The 19411-nt window shown below is 42.4% G+C and overlaps 1 protein-coding gene and 1 long non-coding RNA gene across 3 annotated transcripts in view; one reads left to right on the top strand and one right to left on the bottom strand.

Moving 5' to 3' along the window:
• Positions 1 to 13670, bottom strand: part of LOC141371880 (uncharacterized) — a 46372-nt gene extending 32702 nt beyond the window's left edge. For both annotated transcript variants that reach the window (XR_012377170.1, XR_012377171.1), the window contains exons 1-2: positions 13442 to 13670; positions 8167 to 8296 (exon numbers count right to left, since the gene is read on the bottom strand). This is a non-coding gene — a long non-coding RNA (uncharacterized lncRNA). The remainder of the gene's footprint in view (positions 1 to 8166; positions 8297 to 13441) is intronic.
• Positions 13671 to 13856: 186 nt separating this feature from the next.
• SIMC1 (SUMO interacting motifs containing 1) overlaps positions 13857 to 19411 on the top strand; it is an 88315-nt gene continuing 82760 nt past the window's right edge. The window contains exon 1 of the mRNA XM_025867007.2: positions 13857 to 14128. Coding sequence (XP_025722792.1) covers positions 14000 to 14128 — 129 coding nt within the window. The 5' untranslated portion in view covers positions 13857 to 13999. The remainder of the gene's footprint in view (positions 14129 to 19411) is intronic.

Raw genomic sequence — 19411 nt, 5'->3', positions numbered from 1 at the left:
TTAATTTAATGAAATACCTAGTCAGTGTTCAAATATCCGATTGTTTTATAAATATACTTCTTAATTTTATAGTTTACTTGAATCAAGATCCAAATAAGGTCCACACGCAGCTTTTTAAAGTAATATGGCATAATACATTTAAAACAAAAAATATAGGGGCGCCTGGGTGGCTCAGTCAGTTAAGTGTCTGACTCTTGATTTCAGCTCAGGTCATGATCTCAGGATGGTGAGATAAAGCCCTGTGTCCGGGCTCTCTGCTGGGTGTGGAGCCTGCTTAAGATTCTCTCTTTTCCTTTCCCTCTGCCCTTCCTCCCACCCCGTTACCTCTCTCTCTCTCAAAAAAATAAAAAATAAATAAAAATTTAAAATATATATATGTACACACACACATACCCTCTGATCTAGTGATCCCAGTCCCAACAATCGAAGAACAAATCTATGAGAGTATTTATTGTGGCCTTGTTCGCAATAACAAAAAACTTGAGAACAACTTAAAAGTCCACCAGGGGAAGAATTCTCTATTGATGAATAATGTGGGTGTCTGTAGTATGGGTAACTATGTTGCTGTTAAAAAATCAACTTGGATCGGGCGCCTGGGTGGCTCAGATGGTTAAGCGTCTGCCTTCACCTCCGGTCATGATCCCAGGGTCCTGGGATCGAGTCCCGCATCGGGCTCCCTGCTCCTTGGGCGCCTGCTTCTCCCTCTGCCTCTCTCTCTCTCTGTCTCTCATGAATAAATAAATAAAAATTTAAAAAAAAATCAACTTGGATCTGTAGTTAATGATCCAGCAGGCTGCCCTGATGAATTAAGGAAGAAAGGGTGTAACTGAGAAATATATATAGTTTATGATCTTGCTTTTGTAAAAACAAATGACAACTCACAACCTTTGATGTATATTTCATACAGTTATTTCTATGTGTATATATGTATCTGTAGATCTTTTCCACTAGGCTTACATGGTTATGGAGAAAAATGTGTGGGCTCACATACTTGCACGAACATTGGGTACATGATGGTGGGCAAGGAAAGAGCTTGAAGCAAGGAAAAACAAGAATAAAAACAGATTAGGGGTGCCTGGGTGGCTCAGTCGGTTAAGCGTCTGCCTTCGGCTCGGGTCATGATCCCAGGGTCCTGGGATGGAGCCCCGCATCGGGCTCCCTGCTCAGCGGGGAGCCTGCTTCTCCCTCTCCCTCTCCCTCTGCTGCTCCCCCTGCTTGTGCGTGCTCGCTCTCTCTCCGATAAATAAATAAAAATAAAATCTTTAAAAAAGAAAAGAATAAAAACAGATTAGCAAAATGGGAAAATATTTATGGTATGGTATATGTTAACAAAGATAAAAGAAAACTTAATTTAAATGGTAGATTTTTATCTAGGATTTTTTTTTCACAAGAAAGTAACATTAGGAAAAAACCATTAACATTATTAACATTATATGTGTGTGCATATATATTCATAATAATCAAATAAATGCATGTTAGAACAAAAAAATGAGAGCAAACCAATTTTTGTCTATTTAATTTGTCTGTCAAAAATACTAATGCAGGGACGCCTGGGTGGCTCAGTCAGTTAAGCGGCTGCCTTCGGCTCAGGTCATGATCCCAGAGTCCTGGGATTCAGTCCCACATCAGGCTCCTTGCTCAGCAGGGAGCCTGCTTCTCCCTCTGCCTGCCGCTCCCCCCGCTTGTACTTTCACTCTCTCTAGCAAATAAATAAATAAAGTCTTTAAAAAAATACTAATGCAGAAAAGTTCTGTTCATATAATTATGTTGTACAAAGTGGTGTTGATGTAGTTTTGGAATGTTGGTGAGGTCCAGAGCCAACGGCCAAGAAAGAATTCTTGAGACGTCTTTGGTGCAAAAAAAGGTGATTTTAATTAAAGCATGGGGACAGGACCCGTGGGCAGAAAGAGACTGCTGCCCCAGGGTTATGAGGGGTGGCTGATTATATACTTGGGAGTTGGGGGAGGTAAGGAAAAGGGAGGTGTACAAAAGGACTTTCATATGCTAAAGAAGATTTACAGGATACTGGAGGCCTTGCTATTGTCAAGCTAAGGTTGTTTTTCCTTCTAGTAAGGCACTAACATTAGGATAGTTGAGAGCTTTCTGGAGGAATGTTATACTCCTTCTATTACAAGTCCTTGTTAATAGGCTGCAAGTCGTAAAGAAACTTAATTTTGTTTACTTTCCCTTCTGCCTCTGTTTCCCACAATACCCATAGAAGGGAGGGTGATGTTAGGGCTCCAGAAAATTGAGTTATATGGGTCTCTGGAAGTTAGGCTAATGATAAGAATGCTTTTTCCTTGTAAATCGCTAAGACTTTGGTAAACTGATGGAGACTCATGTCTTGCAGGACTGTGGTCTCTATCAGTTCACCATTCGTTTTTCCTTCCCTTAGCTTTAGGGCAGCCAGGAGGGCCTGAGGAATGTTAAACATATCCCACTCTTGGGGGGAGGAGGTTGCAGGGTGTCAGCTTGTGCTTTGTCCTCAGCTTGCCTTCTGCTCCCTCATCAGTGTGACTCACTTCATTTCCTTCTTAACTTTGCAGATACCAAGGCAGGCCTCATATTTGGTCAAAATTGCCCAAGCAATCCTGGAATGCCTAGTTTAATGCAGTGTCACCTAATAAACCCATAAAACTAAGGTTGGCATTGTGGTCATGAATGCAATTTGGTCTGACTTGGTGTACTAATCCAATTATTACTCTAATCAGAAATGTACATTTCTTCACTCTGTATTTTCTACTACACTAACTGTTAATGAACAAGTTGTTAGGTACAAAGACAAGATTTATGCAATTCATCCTCCCCCAAATCACTTCCTACGTTATTCTAATTTAATGGATTGCTTTGTTGCACAAGTTCTTTTGAACTCAGCTTCCGCAGGAGGCCACCAGTCCTATAGGTAAGCTGACTCAAGTCTCCCACTACTTCCCCCCATTCAATTTAAATTAATGAATTACCATAATGCCAAATGTTCCTTCAAACAGTATGCACCACTCAAATAATTGTAAACAGAAATGTAAAGCTAACATCAAAATTGCATGGCCATACAAGGATTCAAAATGTGCTTATAATTATGTTTTAATACTATTACTCACTTGAAAATTACAATTTTTTCCTTTTTTCCCTTCAGAGAATTTGCAGACTCCCAGGAGATCCAGACACCAAATGGAGAAGGAGATTTAGGATTTTAAGAAGCTTATTGATGAAAGCGGCTAGGATGATAACATCACCAATTAGTCTTTTCGTTCAATTCTAATTTAGAGCAGATTAGCCTTGCAATCAGGAGCCCCTGGTTTCTTTTTCTTTTCTCCCACTCCCCAAATTGGACCACTTCCCCATCAAGCAATGCTATTTTGAAATTTTTAACAAAGAATTTGGCTTTCAATCAGCAATTCTACTTCTAGAATCTAACTCAAAGAGATAATTGATTCAGAGCACAAAGATGCAAGTACAGAAGTTGGAAACTGTAACATGATGTTGTAAACATCCTAACTGTTCATTATTGGGTAACTAGTTGAATACATTATCCAAGCAATGTAATATTACCTTGCTCAATAATACCTTATCTATTCACACAAATTCTACTGATAGCTATTAAAAAGATGAACAGTCTAGGGGGAAAAAATAGTAAAGATGTATGAACATTTTCAAGGAAAAAACTACAAACAGTCAATGAACATTTGAAAAGTATCTCAACTTCATGCATAATAAATGCAAATCAGAACAAAATAACAATTTTAACTCATTTGATTGGCAACAACTAAAAAGTTTGATAACTAATGCTTGTGGAATTTTAGGAAACAAGCACTCTCGAACACTTCTGTCATAATGTTCTTTGGTGCAACCTTTCTGGATGATGATTTGGCAGTTTCTACCTACACGTAAAACACATACACCCTTTAACCCAGTCCCCAGTGCTTAAGACTTTCTCTATGGATATGCTGGCAAGCCTTGTTAAGGTAAGTACAAAGATGTTCTTGCAACATTACTGGTAATAGTAAAATCAAAACTGCATAATAAACAAACAAAACCCTGAAAACAACCAAAATATCCACCATGGGGAACTGGTTAAATAAATTGTGGCATATCCTAACAAATGACTTTTTTTATGCAGGTGTTAAAAAGATATATTTACCTTACAGTTAAGAAATGATCCCCAAAATGTATCAAATGAAAAAAGCAAAGTAAATAACTCTATATAATAATGTGATCTTTTTTGTGTTAAAAAACAAACAAAAAAGAGAAAGAAATACAGATATGTAAGTAATTTTGTATGTTTTGAAGGATTCACAAGAAACTAATAAAGGCATTTGGCCTTGGGAAGACTGAACTAGAAAAGGGAGGGTGGCTCTCAACTTGCACTCTTTATTTTGTAACTTTTTGTAGCATGAATTTGTTAATCTCATAGATATGTTTCTTTTAATTTTACAAACTGTTCAATGTAGGATATCAAGGTTGAGAGAATGTGATACACTTTTTTGTTTGCTTCTTTGTGCTTTTCTATTAAATAAGAAGAAACACGTCATACTATTTTAAAAATATTATTATGAGCCAATAAAATGGATACTGTAGATCTATAGTCACTGACACAGCCAACTGTAAGGATATATTTTTTGAACTAAGAAAGCCAATTGCCATACAATGTGCATAGTATGATCCTGTTTGTGTAAAATTGTGTGCACCTGTGAGTATTCACCATTCAGAGATGTCTAGAAAGATGTTATCCAAGTGGTGATGTGGTTACACATTCTGTTTTATAACCATTCTAAATTGCTTTAATTTTCTCAAAATGAGGATGTATCATCTTTGAACAGAGAGGATAAAACAAAATTTTTATGAAGATTTTGACATCTACTTGATTATCTCGGCAAATTAGAAACAAGGATGGGAACGGGGAAAGGATAAGAAAATTATTTAAGTTATGTACAACAAGAGGCTGCCTACTAAAGCAGTCCAGTGGAAAAGCTAAGAGTGATCCGAAACTGGGAGATTATACCTGGAATCCAGCAGGAAGGACAGAGTGTTCGCTAAGGCATGGGAGAAACCTGAGCTGGCTAGCTGTAGTATAAACAAAAGTGATCCATAGGCACTGACCCTGCCATATAATGAAAAAAAGAAAAATGACAGAAAATGACAACCTTTGAAAAATGTACATCCACCAAAAAGAAAAAAAAGTCCCCATTAATAAGGCAGAAAGCCCTACTGCTTAGAACATTTTTACTGCAAATGATGGTTTCAAATCTCCATGCTAAAGCAGACGTGCTCTCTGGATAAAGCTAAAAATATATGTCATTTTGCTAAGGACATATGAATATAAGCAAATATACATAAAAGCTCTAGAGAAGGAAACAGAACCAACAAAGAAGGGGAACTGGGATCAGGATGGAGGAGGTGGTCAAAGGAGCTTTTAACATAGTCCACAATGTTTTAATTTTTTGATAAAAGGAAAATATTCACATATTTTTATTGTAATAACATATAACTAAAATGTACTATCCTAAGCACTTTTTTTTCTTTTTTTTAGGTAGGCTTCACACCCAGCATGGAGCCCAACGCAGGACTTAAACTTACAACCCTGAGATCAAGACCTGAGCTGAGATTCAGAGTCGGACACTTAACTGAGGCACCCAGGCACCCCTTAAACCATTTTTAAGTGTAAAATACAATGGCATTAGGATATAGTAACAATATTGTGCAACCATCACCACTATCCATTTCCAGAACTTTCTCATCTTCCCAACAGAAACTCTGCACCTATTAAATAACGTCCCATTCTCCCTTCCCCTAGCCCCTGATAACTCTATTCTATTTTCTATTTCTATGAATTTGCCTTTTCCCGTTAGCTCATGTAAGTAGAATCATACAATACTTATCCTTTTGTGACTGGCTTTTTTCATTTAGCATGATGTCCTCAAGTTTCCTCCATGTTGTAGCATGGGTCATAATTTCCATTAAGGCTGAATAGAATTCTAAATTGTTTATCCCTTCACAGGTTATTTCCACCTCTTGGCTATTACAAATAACATTGCTATGAAGATAGGTGGGTAAGTATCTGTTTGCATCCCCACTTTTAAAGCTTTGGGGTAAATACCCAGGAGTAGAATTGCTGGATCATATGGTAATTCTATGTCTAACTTTTTGGGGAACTGCCAAACTGTTTTCCACAGCAGCTGCACCATTTTACATTCCCACCACCAATGAGCAACTGTTCCAATTTCTCCACATCCTTGCCAAAACTTGTTTTCCATTTTTTTAAATAATCGCCATCATAATGGGTGTGAAATGGTTTTGATTTACATTTTCATGTATTTTTTCATATGTAAGTTTTTAATTAAAAATTATTTTTAAAAAGAAAGGGATTGAGATTTGTTTTCTGCATTCACAAACTAGGGCTGCTAAGCTCTCTGAGAAAGAAGCAATGCCTAGCTTGCTCAGTTTCAGCCCCAGCCCCTAACAAGGTGCCTGGCACCCAGTAGGCACTCAGGACTACAAGTTTCTCCTGCCATCCAAAACTGGAGTGCTCTTGTGAAACCTTTCATAAGCTGAAGTGGCATAAAGCAAAGAAGCAATTACCATTAATTCATACGAAATTTTTTGAGTGTTCCCAGACCCAAAAAATAACCTCTCTTAGGCTTTTCCATTACCATAGGACACATCTCACTAAGAGTTAACAAAACAAATTGAGAGAAAGCACAGATGCTCACAGATACAGTTCAAAGCTACAGTGGCTTGATGCTGAGATACTGAGCCTAGTTGCTGGGGATGGAGCTTGGCAGGGCAACTCTCACTGCTGGGGGAGCATGCTGCCTCTATCATGGCTGGCAGCAAAACAAATACCGAACACTGTTTGCTTTTTGCCTTTTTTCATAAGAATGAAAATCCTCTTCAGATTTCTTTTGGTTAGCGAAAACAGATACTAATGTAGGTCTTCCATAAAAGCAAAGTGGTATAATGTGAAACTTCCAAAACGTGGGACTATTCATTGGATGAATAAGTGACTGCATTAGCCTCTCAATGTATATGGGATTGATGTATGAGTTAAGGGGAATAAGTCTATGAAGAAGTATCACCTTGAAAAACACACACAAATACTATTCAGCCATAAAAAAAGAAGGAAATCCTACCATTTGCAACAACATGGATGGACCTTGAGAGCATTATGCTACCTAAAGTAATTCAGGGAAAGACAAATACTCTATGATCTCACTTATGTGTGGAATCTAAAACATTAAACTTATAGAAACAAAAAGTAGAGTAGTGGTTGCCAGGTTTGGGGGTGTGTGGAAATGGGAAGCTATTAATCAAATGGAACAAAATTTCAGTTTTAAGATGAGTAAGTTCTGGGCATCTAATGTACAGCATGATGACAACAGTTAATACTGTATTGTGCTTGAAAGTTGCTATGATAGGAGAGCTCTACTGTTCTCACTATAACAACAACAACAAAATGATAATTATGTGAGGTAAAGGACGTGTTAACTAACTTTATTATGGTAAACATTTCATAATATATGTATCTATCAAAATATCACATTATACATCTTTTTTAAAAAGATTTTATTTATTGGGGCGCCTGGGTGGCTCAGATGGTTAAGCATCTGCCTTCGGCTCAGGTCATGATCCCAGGGTCCTGGCATCAGCCCCGCATCAGGCTTCCTGCTCAGCAGGGGGCCTGCTTCTCCCCCTCCCTCTGCTTCTCCCCTGCTCATATTCTCTCTCTTTCTGTATCTCTGTGTCTCGAATGAATAAATAAAAAAAACCTTTAAAAAAATTTTATTTATTCATTTGAGAGAGAGAGAGAAAGCCCAAACAGGGGGGAGGAGCAGAGGGAGAGGGAGAAGCAGACTCCCTGCTGAGCAGGAAGCCTGATGCAGGGCTCCATCCCAGCACCCTGGGATCTTGACCTGAACTGAAGTCAGAAGCTTAACTGGCTGAGCCACCCAGGTGCCCCAAAATATCACATTATACATCTTAAACTTATACAATGTTATACGTCACCTATAACTCAATAAATCTGGAAAAAATAAGACAAATCACCCAGAAAAAAAGAAAAGAAAAATACATACATATACTAGTTTTTGAAAAAGACACCATCATTTTGGAAGCCTTGGGTAAACAAAATATTTCAAGACAGATCCAGGATGACCAAGCAACACTACTTACAGTTTTAAGAAAAGCAGCTTCAGGGCCAGTATTCTTCATCTGGGTTGTCAGATAAGGACAGGGTACTTTTCAAGTATACTCTTATTACACAACCAGGGACTCTGTGTTTCCTGAGTTGCAGACAGGATGGCTGAGGAGAAAGATATATACAATCAGAACACTGTTGTACCCCTAAAGTCCGATCACTTTATTTATTTTTAGAGAGAGAGAGCATGTGCACTCAAGCTGGAAGGGAAGGGCAGAGGGAGGGAGAGAGAGAATCTTAAGCAGACTCCGTGTTCAGTGCAGAGCCCGATGCAGGGCTTGATCTCACACCCCTAAGATCATGACCTGAGCCAACATCAAGACTTGGAGGCATAACTAACTGAGATACCCAAGTGCCCCAGTCCTAATCACTATTTTTATGATCGAAAGTTAGTTACTAATATTAATCACTTACCATAAATTCTGTAACAAAAAGAACTAAAAATTTTTTCCAATTAGTTCATATATCCATGGATGAATATTACTTTTTATAGATGGCAACCACCCATTACTTCTCCCTAGCTGAAGAAGACAGGGCATTCAATTCGTTCCCCCGTTCCCTTCCCACAATTTGAAAGTGCAGCAAACTACCTCTTCCCATTCCCCAAGCTGAAAACTTGTCTGAAAATCTCTGAACCACTGACTTGAATGAGCCCCTATTGTCCTTGGGCATGAAGGAAGGGAGAAAAGAGCTAGTTGGTGCTGAGACAGGAGCCATAAGGATGAGAGCTACCTGCATTTCCTTCCTTCTTGCATTAAGCGTGTAAATTCACCATGTGAGTCAACTAGACAGCGCAGAAGATCCCTGAGGCTTGAGGCTCTTGCTGGCACTCCCCAAGAAGCCCTTCCAGGCAAGGATCCCCCCAAAACAAAAAGCTATATATTAGATTGCCGCTGGCAGGGACTGGTGGGGACCTGGGAGAAAGAGGTTGATAGTGACTTTTTCTAGGTTGGGAAGTGCATAGGGGAGGCCCCAGAGAGCAACTGTTCCCAGTCCAAGTAAGACTGCTGGCATCTGGGCTCCTGACACACTGAGAGAACTGTTACTGAAGTAGCAACAACCAGCAGAAAGAGAACAAACAACTCTTCCTGGACAGTCTTGCAGAGAACATTCTCTCTCCTCCTCCTCATCCCTACTTGGGAGGAAACAAGAGCCAAGGGGAGAGAAGGGGACATTACTACCCCCTCCACTAAGGGCTATTATAACCACAAGTCTACCTGCACAGAAGAATAGGAAGAGCTGTGAATTAAATATGAGATTAAAGATTTTAAATGGGTAAGCCTAAAACATAATACTTGGAAACAGTCTGTATTAGTTACTGAAAGTGACTTCATAGTTATGGGACCAAAGTAGGATATTCTTTTTTTTTTTGTTTAAGATTTTATTTATTTGAGAGAGAGACTACAGGGGTGGGGCAGAAGGGGAGGGAGAGGGATAAGCAGACCCTGAACTGAGTGCAGAGCCCCACGTGGGGTTAGATCCCATGACCCTGAGATCATGACCTAAGCCAAAATCAAGAGTTGGATGCTTAACCAACTGAGCCACCCAGGTGCCCCTAGAGTTGGATGTTCTTTTTTTTTTTTAAAGATTTTATTTTATTTGACAGAGAGAGACACAGAGAGAGAGGGGACACAAGCAGGGGGAGTGGGGAGAGGGAGAAGCAGGCTTCCCGCCGAGCAGGGAGCCCGATGTGGGGCTCAATCCCAGGACCCTGGGATCATGACCTGAGCCAAAGGCAGACACTTAACGACTGAGCCACCCAGGCGCCCCATAGAGTAGGATATTCTTAAGGGAATTCACTGTCAGAGACCAAGAGGATTTCTAGAGACAGTGGTAATGGTTATTGGAGAAACAATAAAATTGTTTCATATTTATATCTCACTAGTTAAGATTTCTCAAACTGGTTATTGTCATAATTTATAATTATTTATTAGTTTATTGTTTGTCTTCCTTATAAACTATAATCACCATAAACCAGAGACTATGTCTACCTTGTTCACTACTGTACCCCTTGAGTACAGCATATGTGCTTGACAAATCGTTAAATGAAGATTCCTTATCTTTTTTTTTTTTTTTAATTTCACTTGTTCATCTGACAGAGACACAGCAAGAGAGGGAACACAAGCAGGGGGAGTGGGAGAGGGAGAAGCAGGCCTCCCACGGAGCAGGGAGCCGGATGCAGGGCTCCATCCCAGGACCCTGGGATCATGACCTGAGCCGAAGGCAGACACTTAACGACTGAGCCACGCAGGCGCCCCAAAATTACTTATCTTTTAAAGACACAAACTGAAATATCTCTAGAATAAACAGTGTAATGTCTTGGATTTACTTTAAAATAATTCAGGAAGGTCGGGGTGAGAGAGTGGGTGAGAATATAAGTGGAATAAGATTGATCATTCTTGAAGCTGGACGATGGGCACACAGGTTTCATTATAATCTTCTCTCTCCTTTTTTAAAAATATTTTATTTATTTGATGGGGGGAGGGGAGAACAAGCAGAGCAAGCATTCTGAGACAGGAGCCATAGGGAGAGGGAGAACCAGGCTCTCCACTGTGCAGGGAGCCTGATGCGGGGCTCAATCCCAGGCAGGACCCTGGGATCATGACCTGAGCCGAAGGCAGATGCTTAACCAACTGAGCCAGCCAGATGCCCCTTCTCTCTCCCTTTTTGTTAAAAAACTTTTTAAAATTGTGGGAAAATCATAATTCACTCTCTTAATTTTAAATTTTTTCTCAACATAATATGAAAACATTCAAATTTACATTAAAGTTAAACATCTATATACTACCATGTAGATTTGACAATGTTAACATTATATTTGCTTTATCTATATCTATCCAATCCACACATTCACCTATCTTATTTTTGATGCATTTCAAAGTAACTTAAAAACATCAGTATACTTCATCCCTTCACTATAGCATACACATGATAGAGTTCAAAATTTTTTCCCTGTCTTTTTTTTTAGGGTAAAATTTACTTACAGTGAAATCATATATTTACTATATATAACACTTAACTTATATATATATGTATATATATAATCTTTATATTTAAAAGTTTATAGTGTTATGTTTGTGTTCCCCTAAAATTCTAACCCCCAATGTGATAGTATTTGGAGATGGGGTCTTCAAGAGGTAATTAAGGTTAGATTAGACATGTAGATGGGGCCCTCATGCTGGGATTAGTGGCCTTATAAAGAAGAGAGCTCTCTCTCTTTCTCCCCCTCTCTCCCTCCCTCCCTCCCCTCTTTCTCCCTGCATGCACCCACTGGGGAAAGACCATGTGAGGATATAACAAGAAATCTGCAACCTAAAGAGAGAGGAACCAAATTGGCCAGCACCTTGATCTTGGACTTCCCAGCCTCCAGAACTGTGAGAAAATAAATTTCTATTGTTTAACTAACCCGACTGTGTCATTTTGTTATGGCAGCCTAAGCCAACTAAGACATAGTGTTATTAGGAAGCCACTAAAGGCGGTTTGATTACATATTCTCTTAAAAATCACTTTGGCTGAATGTGGGAAAAGGAAGGAAAGAGGGCAAGAATAGATGCAGGAAGATGAGATAGGAGGCTGCTATAGTAGGCTGGGCCAGAGGTGGTCTTAGCTTGCCTAAAGTCATAACAGTAGAGGCCAAAATAAGTGAAGGGGTGCAAAAAATATTTAGGAGATAAAAAGAGACAGGACTTGTTGGTGAGAAAGAAGTAGAAATCAAGCATCATGCTCAGATTTCTCACTTGAGCATTTGCTGGCTGGGAGTACCACCATTCATTGAGATAAGGAACAGAGAAGAAGAAACAGGCTTTTATTTGAGGGGACAGGGATTTGGTTTTAGATGTATTCAACTTGAGATGCCTCTGAGGTTTGATACACATTTGGATACATATATCTGGAGCTTTGAGGACAGGGCTAGAGATAAACCTAGGGAGTCATCGGCATGAAAAATATCATTTAAAGCCACAGGAATAGTTGACATTGTGTAGGAAGAGGTGTGTGAAGGTGGCCTATGTCAGACCTCTGAGGAACATCAAGATTTAAGGAGTGAGTAGAGGATCAGGAGTCATCTAAGAAGACTGAAAAGTAAGAGAGGTGCGGAGTCACAGAAGCCTTGAGAAGACGGTGTTTCCAGAAACAGGGAGTTAGGGGCACCTGTGTGGCTCAGTTGGTTGAGCGGCTGCCTTCAGCTCAGGTCATGATCCCGGAGTCCCAGAATCAAGTCCCGAGTCAGGCTCCCCGCTTGGCGGGGAGTCTGCTTCTCCCTCTGACCCTCTCCCCCTCTCATGCTGTCTCTCACTCTCTCTCTCTCAAATAAATAAAACCTTGAGAAAAAAAAAAAAAAGAAACAGGGAGTTAAATAAACCAAATGCCTAATGGCATTTGGTGAAGACAACTTAATGAATCCCGTCACAACAGGGATGATTTTAGCAGTTTGACCAGAACTTCTGAAATCCATTGGCCGTAGACTCCTCGCCCACCAGACCAGTGGTTTTCAATGCATGGTCCCCAGAATAGCAGCATCAACATTACCTGGGAAATTTCAGAAATACAAATTCAGAGCCTCATACAGACCTACCCCATATTTAGAAACTCTGGGGTGGGGCCCAGCAATCGGTGTTTGAACAAGTCTTCTTGGTGATTGTGATGCTCTCTAAAGTTTGAGAATCACTGCACTAGACCCTGCTTAGGTAGCACCTGACAACCATTCCTTTGGGAAACAATCCCTCTTCGGATTAATACAATTTCCCATTGGACCTGTCAACACATATACCAAGTTGCTGGAGCATGAGCAACAGGATTTTTGTCAATAACCCACACTTATCATAACACAGATTCTATCTTGATTTTAATGTTCCTACACTACAACCAGCCAACTACACCTACCACTTCTCCCTCTATGGGGTATATCTTTCTGTTTACCTTTATAGCTTTGCTCATTCATAACATCTAATTATTCCTGGCGTGTGCTACCTCATGGCTTCTCATTGTGCATTTTTTCAAGTTTCTGATCCTGCTACCAACTGTACAAGTGTCTAAATCTCACAGTGTAAATTCCTGAGTGACACAGATTGTTGGTGAAACTGCCAATTGGTACAACTTAGGAGTAATTTGGCATCATTTATCGAAACAGCAGAAACATCACCTTTGACCCAGTAATTCCACTTCTAGGAATTTATCCTACAGACGTACTGCACATGTGCACAAGGAAGTGGGGCCTCTGTGCCCCACTTGGCCACAGGCCAGGCCACCTACCCTCAGTCAGTCGGGGGCTCCTCCACCCCGTCTGTCGGAGGCCAGGTCCCTCCCCTCAAGGGCAGTTAGTGGACGCGGGCTCAGTCAGAGGCCTGCTCACACCTCACTTCACACTTGGGTCGGTTGGAAACAGGTGGGGAAGCCCTCGCAGTCTCAGCGTCACACAAACACGCCCGCAACACAGGCCCAAGCCGGCTGCGACTTGATTTTTCTCTCTCCTTTTTTCCTCCCTAGGAAGGGAGGACGAGTGCCCCCTGGCCCCGCCTAGCACAGTGCCCGCGGCCCTGACCCGGCCGCCCGCTGCCCGCGGCCCGCCGCCCGCCGCCGGGGGGCAGGCTCAGGAGGAGCGAGGCGGGGCGGGGCGGGGCCGGCTGGAGGGGGCGGGGCTCGGGGCGGGAAGGGGCGGGGCCGGCGGGGTGATGGCTCCGGTTGTCGCCGCCGCCGCCGCCACCGTCGCCGGCGCCGCCTCAGCAGCAAGAACCGAAGTCGCCGCCGCTACCGCCGCCGCCGCCCGGGTCGCCGGCCGCCCGCGTGCTGCCTCGGCCGGGGCCCGCAGCCATGGAGGACTTCATCGTGATCTCGGACGACAGCGGCTCCGAGAGTTCCGGGGGGGCCCGCTCGGGCAGGGCGCGAAGGCTCCGCCGGGCCCTGTCCCGGACCCCCGGAGCGCTGCCCCGCCGGACTGTGGTGAGTGAGCGAGCCGCCGCTCGCCAAGCCCCGCCGCGACGGGAGTGCCGCCCGCATCTTCGCGCGCTCCCCCCCCCGCCCCGCCCCGGCTTGGCCCCCTGTCCCCTGCGCCCCCGCCTCCCGCCCCTTGGCGCCTCACAGCTGCAGCCGCTTCCCGCCTCGCCGTCCGCCGGCCTCTCCCGCCCTGAGGAGCGCCGCTGGCCCGGGCCACGGCCGCCGGGCCTCCCGGGCTCCCCGCTCCAGCCTCAGCTGGCCGGGGCTGGCGACTGCGGCCGAGCACATGGACGGCGTCTGGCGCGCCTGCGGCGGGGGGTGCGGGAGCCCGCTGCAGGCGGCGGCCTCAGGCCGGGCCGCGGGCTCCCTTGGACCCGGGGTGGGGGGCGGGGGACTGCAGGGACGCGCGGTCCTGGGGGCTGTCCCGGATCTCGAGGCAGGGCCGCGGGAGCGTGTAATTGTTTGGCCTGTGGTGGGTACAGATGTGTGCGGGGAGGTAACAGGAGCCTGGGCTGGGAAAGAGGGAAGCGCGGGCCTGAGCCTGAGCCAGATGGTGGCCGCGCTCCAGGGCCTGGCAGCCGAGCGAGGGGCCCGATTTTGGAGTTGTGCAGGAGGGCGATTTATTTCACTTAGCAAACATTTACCAAGCTCTAAAGGAATAGGAAGGGAAATATCTTGCTCTGTTTCTTTTTCCCTCGAGCCCCTTAGTCTTTGTCCTTCTTCCTGAGATGGTGAATGAAATATCTATTGTCCCTGCCTTTCTAGAATCCTCCACAGATATTTACTGAACCCCTAATGTGGGCTAAATGTGCTAGGCCCTGGAGATACTAAGGAGAACACAACATCCGTGGTCCCTCTCATGGAAGGTGATATATTCAACAAGTGACTATTGAATATTCAAGGGGTGGGAGGTGGACAGGCTTTCTCTCTATCAGAAGACTCTCAACATCAGACTTCAGCAGTCTTCCCAGCCTCCTATGGCCACACCCCAGAAATAAAAGCATTCTCATGCTGGTGTTATTTGTATAGATCTGTAACCAAGAATTTAAGGAAGACACCTTTCTTCATATGCAAATACTCCTTCAAGACAAATCTCCTAGCTTCTGCTCCTCCAATCCCAGCTAGTTTGCAGTCCCTGAGTCTCCACTGTGAGCCCCTTCTGTGTCCCAGGTATAATGCTAAATGCTAGGTGGTCATTACAAAATGAATGGCATGCAAAACCAATTAACTTATAGTCCTGTGTAGCCATGGTTCAAGCATGAAGGATTCTCAGTAAATCTCAGTTAAGAATTTAGATGAGATGGACAGAAGAGATTTTCAAAGTAGAAGTGAGCCAACTTGGTAAGTGAATAGCAGTGTGTAAGACATAATAGACCCACAGTAAGTGTTTGTTGGATGAAAGAAAGAAGGAAGAGAGGAGAGAGAACAGTTCAAATGGATGTTTGATTAAGTGAGAGCAAGTACAAGAGTAGGAGCAAGCTTGAGGCAGAAGGGATGCTGCATTCAGTTTGGACCTCAGAGGAGAGGACTCTGGGACTCTGGAGAAAAGTCAGGACTGGAGAGATTTGGTAATCATCCAAGTAGAACAGAGCGCTGAGGGCCGAATTGTGACTGAGATCAGCAAGGAAAAGACTAAAGGGAGAAAAAAGGTGGAAGGAAAACATACTGCAGAATAACTAACAACTGCCTTTCCTCCTAGTTCTTCCTCTTTCCTATTACTTCTTCTCTTCAATCCTCCTTAAACTTTGTCCATCTACCAGCTCCTTTTCCTCCCAGGTACTGTCCCAACTTCCCTCATCCTGGCCCGGCTCACTTCTTCAAGTGCATAAATGTCATCCTTATCCCAGTCTGTGGTGTCTCTTGTGGCCCTTCACACACATACAGGTGTGTGCTCAAACTGCTCCCCTCCCCTATGACTACCCAACCAAGCATTTTCATCTTGAGCCTTTTGATAGTACCCAGTGTAAATCTTGCTTTTCCATATATTTACTCCAATTTTCTTAAAAACTCCAGGCTCGTTCTCCTTTTATCATTCTTGCAAATTAAATAGGGCAGTAGGATAACCATGTAAAAGATCAGAGGCATTAAGAGACTTGCAAGGTTAAAGCCTAAAGCTCCTTTGTCTAGCTTTCCCTGAAGACCCTGCGGTCAGGGAGGCCTCTTCAAATCAGGATCTCCCGCATAGCAGCTGCAAGAGCTTTGACAAGTTCTGTCACCTCTCTCAGCTTTTGCACTTGAGAATGTTGATACCTGGCAGGACCATTAGAAGGTTTTTAATGAGGCAACGCAAGGAGAATGCCTAGTATCAATGATAGCTTTTGCTACACTTTGTGTTATTTTTCAATAAAGCCTGACCTTCTCAAGCTTGGCAGGCAATGAAATAAAAGAAACAAGTTCTATTTATTTTTTTTTCTTTTTTACAAATATTGACTGAGAAAACAACTTGCTTAATTCAAGAAATCAGAAAACCATCTACAATACTGTAGTTAACATTTCTGAACTCCTGATTTTAAACCTAAGCTCTAGTCTTCATTAAGTTTATGAGGTGTGTCTGTGTTTTTCATAATACTTAATTGCTTTTTGTTTCCCATTTATAGAAGCCGAACATGTTCAGATAGTTTTTGTTGACCTAATTACAAAAAAGTTTAGAAATATGTGTAGAAGAAAATTAAAATTCCCGTTAATCTCACCATCCAAAAAACACCAACCAGTGTTGACATTTTGAAGTATGTCTAAGATTTTATTTATTTATTTTTAGAGCGAGAGAGAGAGCTGGGGAAGGAGCAAAAGGGAGAGGGAGAGAATCCCAAGCTGACTCCATGTTGAACTAGGAGCCCAACACAGGGCTCGATCTTGGGACCCTGAGACCATGACCTGAGCCGAAATCAAGAGACGGTTGCTTAACCAACTGAGCCACCCAGGTGCCCCTACATGTGGGGTTTTTTAGCTTGCCTTTAATATACTTTTTATCTCTTGCTGCACCAATAAATACATGCTTCCCCAATATTTTTTTTAAAGATTTTATTTATTTATTTGACAGAGGGAGAGAGATAGCGAGAGCAGGAACACAAAACAGGGGGAGTGGGAGAGGGAGAAGCAGGCTTCCCGCCGAGCAGAGAGCCCAATGTGGAACTCGATCCCAGGACCCTGGGATCATGACCTGAGCCAAAGGCAGATGCTTAACGACTGAGTCACCCAGTCGCCCCCCAATATTTTTTTTTAATAAGGAGGAACTTTTTTTTTTTTAAAGATTTTACTTATTTATTTGAGAGAGAGAGAAAGAGCATGAGCAGGGAGGAGGGGCAGACGGACAAGTAGGCTCCCTGGAACGGGGGCTTGATGCCAGGACCCTGAGATCATAACCTGAGCCACCCAGGTGCCCCTCCTCCAAAATATTTTTAATATATTTCATTGAACAGATTTATAATTATATTTATAACTTCCTATTAAAGGATATCATGCTGACATTTCTAAATTTTCTTTGTCATAAACAACACAGTATAAAGTCCCTCATAAGTAATCTTTGTACCCTTGTTCATTTGCTTGTTTAAGATAAGTTCCTCTTAGAAGTGAGAGTGTGAAGTCAAGAGGTATGCCCCCTTTGATTGCTTTTGATATATATTGCCAAATTTCCTACAGAAATTGTGCGCCAATTATATTCTTACCATACTCTTTTCTCCACTACCTAGTCACTCCCAGATATTGTCAATTTTTTTTGGTAAATATTTACTGAACATTACTATATGCCAGGCACTTGTAGGTGCTAAGAATACAGCTGTGAATAAAACCAAGTCCCTGCCCTTATGGAGGTTCTGTTTTGGTTGGGGAGACAAACAGTAAACAATCACATAAATGTAATGTCAGACAATATACAGAGTGTTAGAAAGAAAAATAGGCATTTTTGTTCTTTTAATCTTTGCTGATATGTTAGTCAAATTCTGTGAGCTGTCCTGGTTTTAATTTTTTTCTTTGGTTGTGAGTCATTCTTTCAGTAAATACTTATTGAGCACATGCTCTGACCCTGGGGACCAGAGGTAAACAAGGTAACAACGGACCTACATTCTAGGGGGAAATAAAACTAATAAACAACTATTAAATAAGTGAACAATGTAATAGTAACTTGAGTGGAGTTGGGAACATTAGATGTGTTTTCAAAGAAGGCCTCTTTCTGAAGAGTTAATATTTGAGAACAAAATGACAGAACAGATTTGTTATGAGAAGATCTAAGGGAATTAGGTAGCAAAGGGTGCAGCAAAAGCAAAGACTTGGTAGTAGAAATGGCATGACTAATTGGAGGAATCGAAAGGCCAGTGGGGCTGGAATGTAATGAGTGGACAACAGAGTCCTAAAAGATTAGAAATAGGTGGGCTACATCATATAGGGTCTTGTAGACCACAATAAGGAGTTCAGATTTCATCCTTATGTAATAAATCTTTGAAGGGTTTCAGGCAGTGGAATGACATAATCTGATTTATATTTTAAAAGGTGACTTTAGCTACTGTGAGAAGATAGGACTGTAAGGAAGATGACCATATAATTCAGTATCCAAATGGGAATCCTTTTGCAAATGAAATGAGGCGCTGACTGGAGGGGATGTCAAGCAACAGGTAAAAACTGGAACTGTCCCAAACAAACCAGAAGTATAGCCACCTTCCTGTAAGAGGACCAAAGTAGAATCAGGGAGATCATTTTTTGAGGTTGCTGCAGTAGTCCAGACCAAAAATAATTGTAGCTTGGAATAGAGTGGGCTGGGATACTGGAAGGATTTGGTAGATATTTAGGAAGTAAAATCAAGTCCTGAGAACTTGGATGGGGATAGTGAGGGAAAGGGAGGAATCAAGAATGATGCCCTCGTTTTGGCCTGAGCCACTGGATGCATGTTGTTGTCATTCATTGAAATGAAGAAGACTTGAGGAGGAATGGGATTGGAAGAAAGATTCAAGAGTTCTGTTCTGAAGGTGTTTTAAGTTAAGATGCTCATGGAATAGCCAACTGGAGATGCAAGGTATATTGTTTGTATTGAGTTGGAGGCCAGGGGAGAAGTTCTGACTAGGGACACAGATTTGGTGTCATTGGCACATAGATTGTATTAAAATCATTGATCGGGATGAGATCATCTAGGCTAAGAATCTACAAGAGGAAGACCATCCTGAACCCAGGGATAGGGCACACTACAGTGTCTACCTCAGGCAAGGGAAGGAGGAGCAACTAGTGAGGTCGGAGATCAGAGTGTGAGCTGGACATCTCCATCACCAATAGATATGTTGGAGATAAATATATTTATATATA

The sequence above is a fragment of the Callorhinus ursinus genome, unplaced genomic scaffold (genome assembly GCF_003265705.2).
Source record: "Callorhinus ursinus isolate GAN/ISIS: 27379988/994484 unplaced genomic scaffold, GSC_fseal_2.0 scaffold3, whole genome shotgun sequence".
Taxonomy (NCBI): domain Eukaryota; kingdom Metazoa; phylum Chordata; class Mammalia; order Carnivora; family Otariidae; genus Callorhinus; species Callorhinus ursinus.
This window is presented reverse-complemented; position numbering and strand designations above follow the sequence as displayed.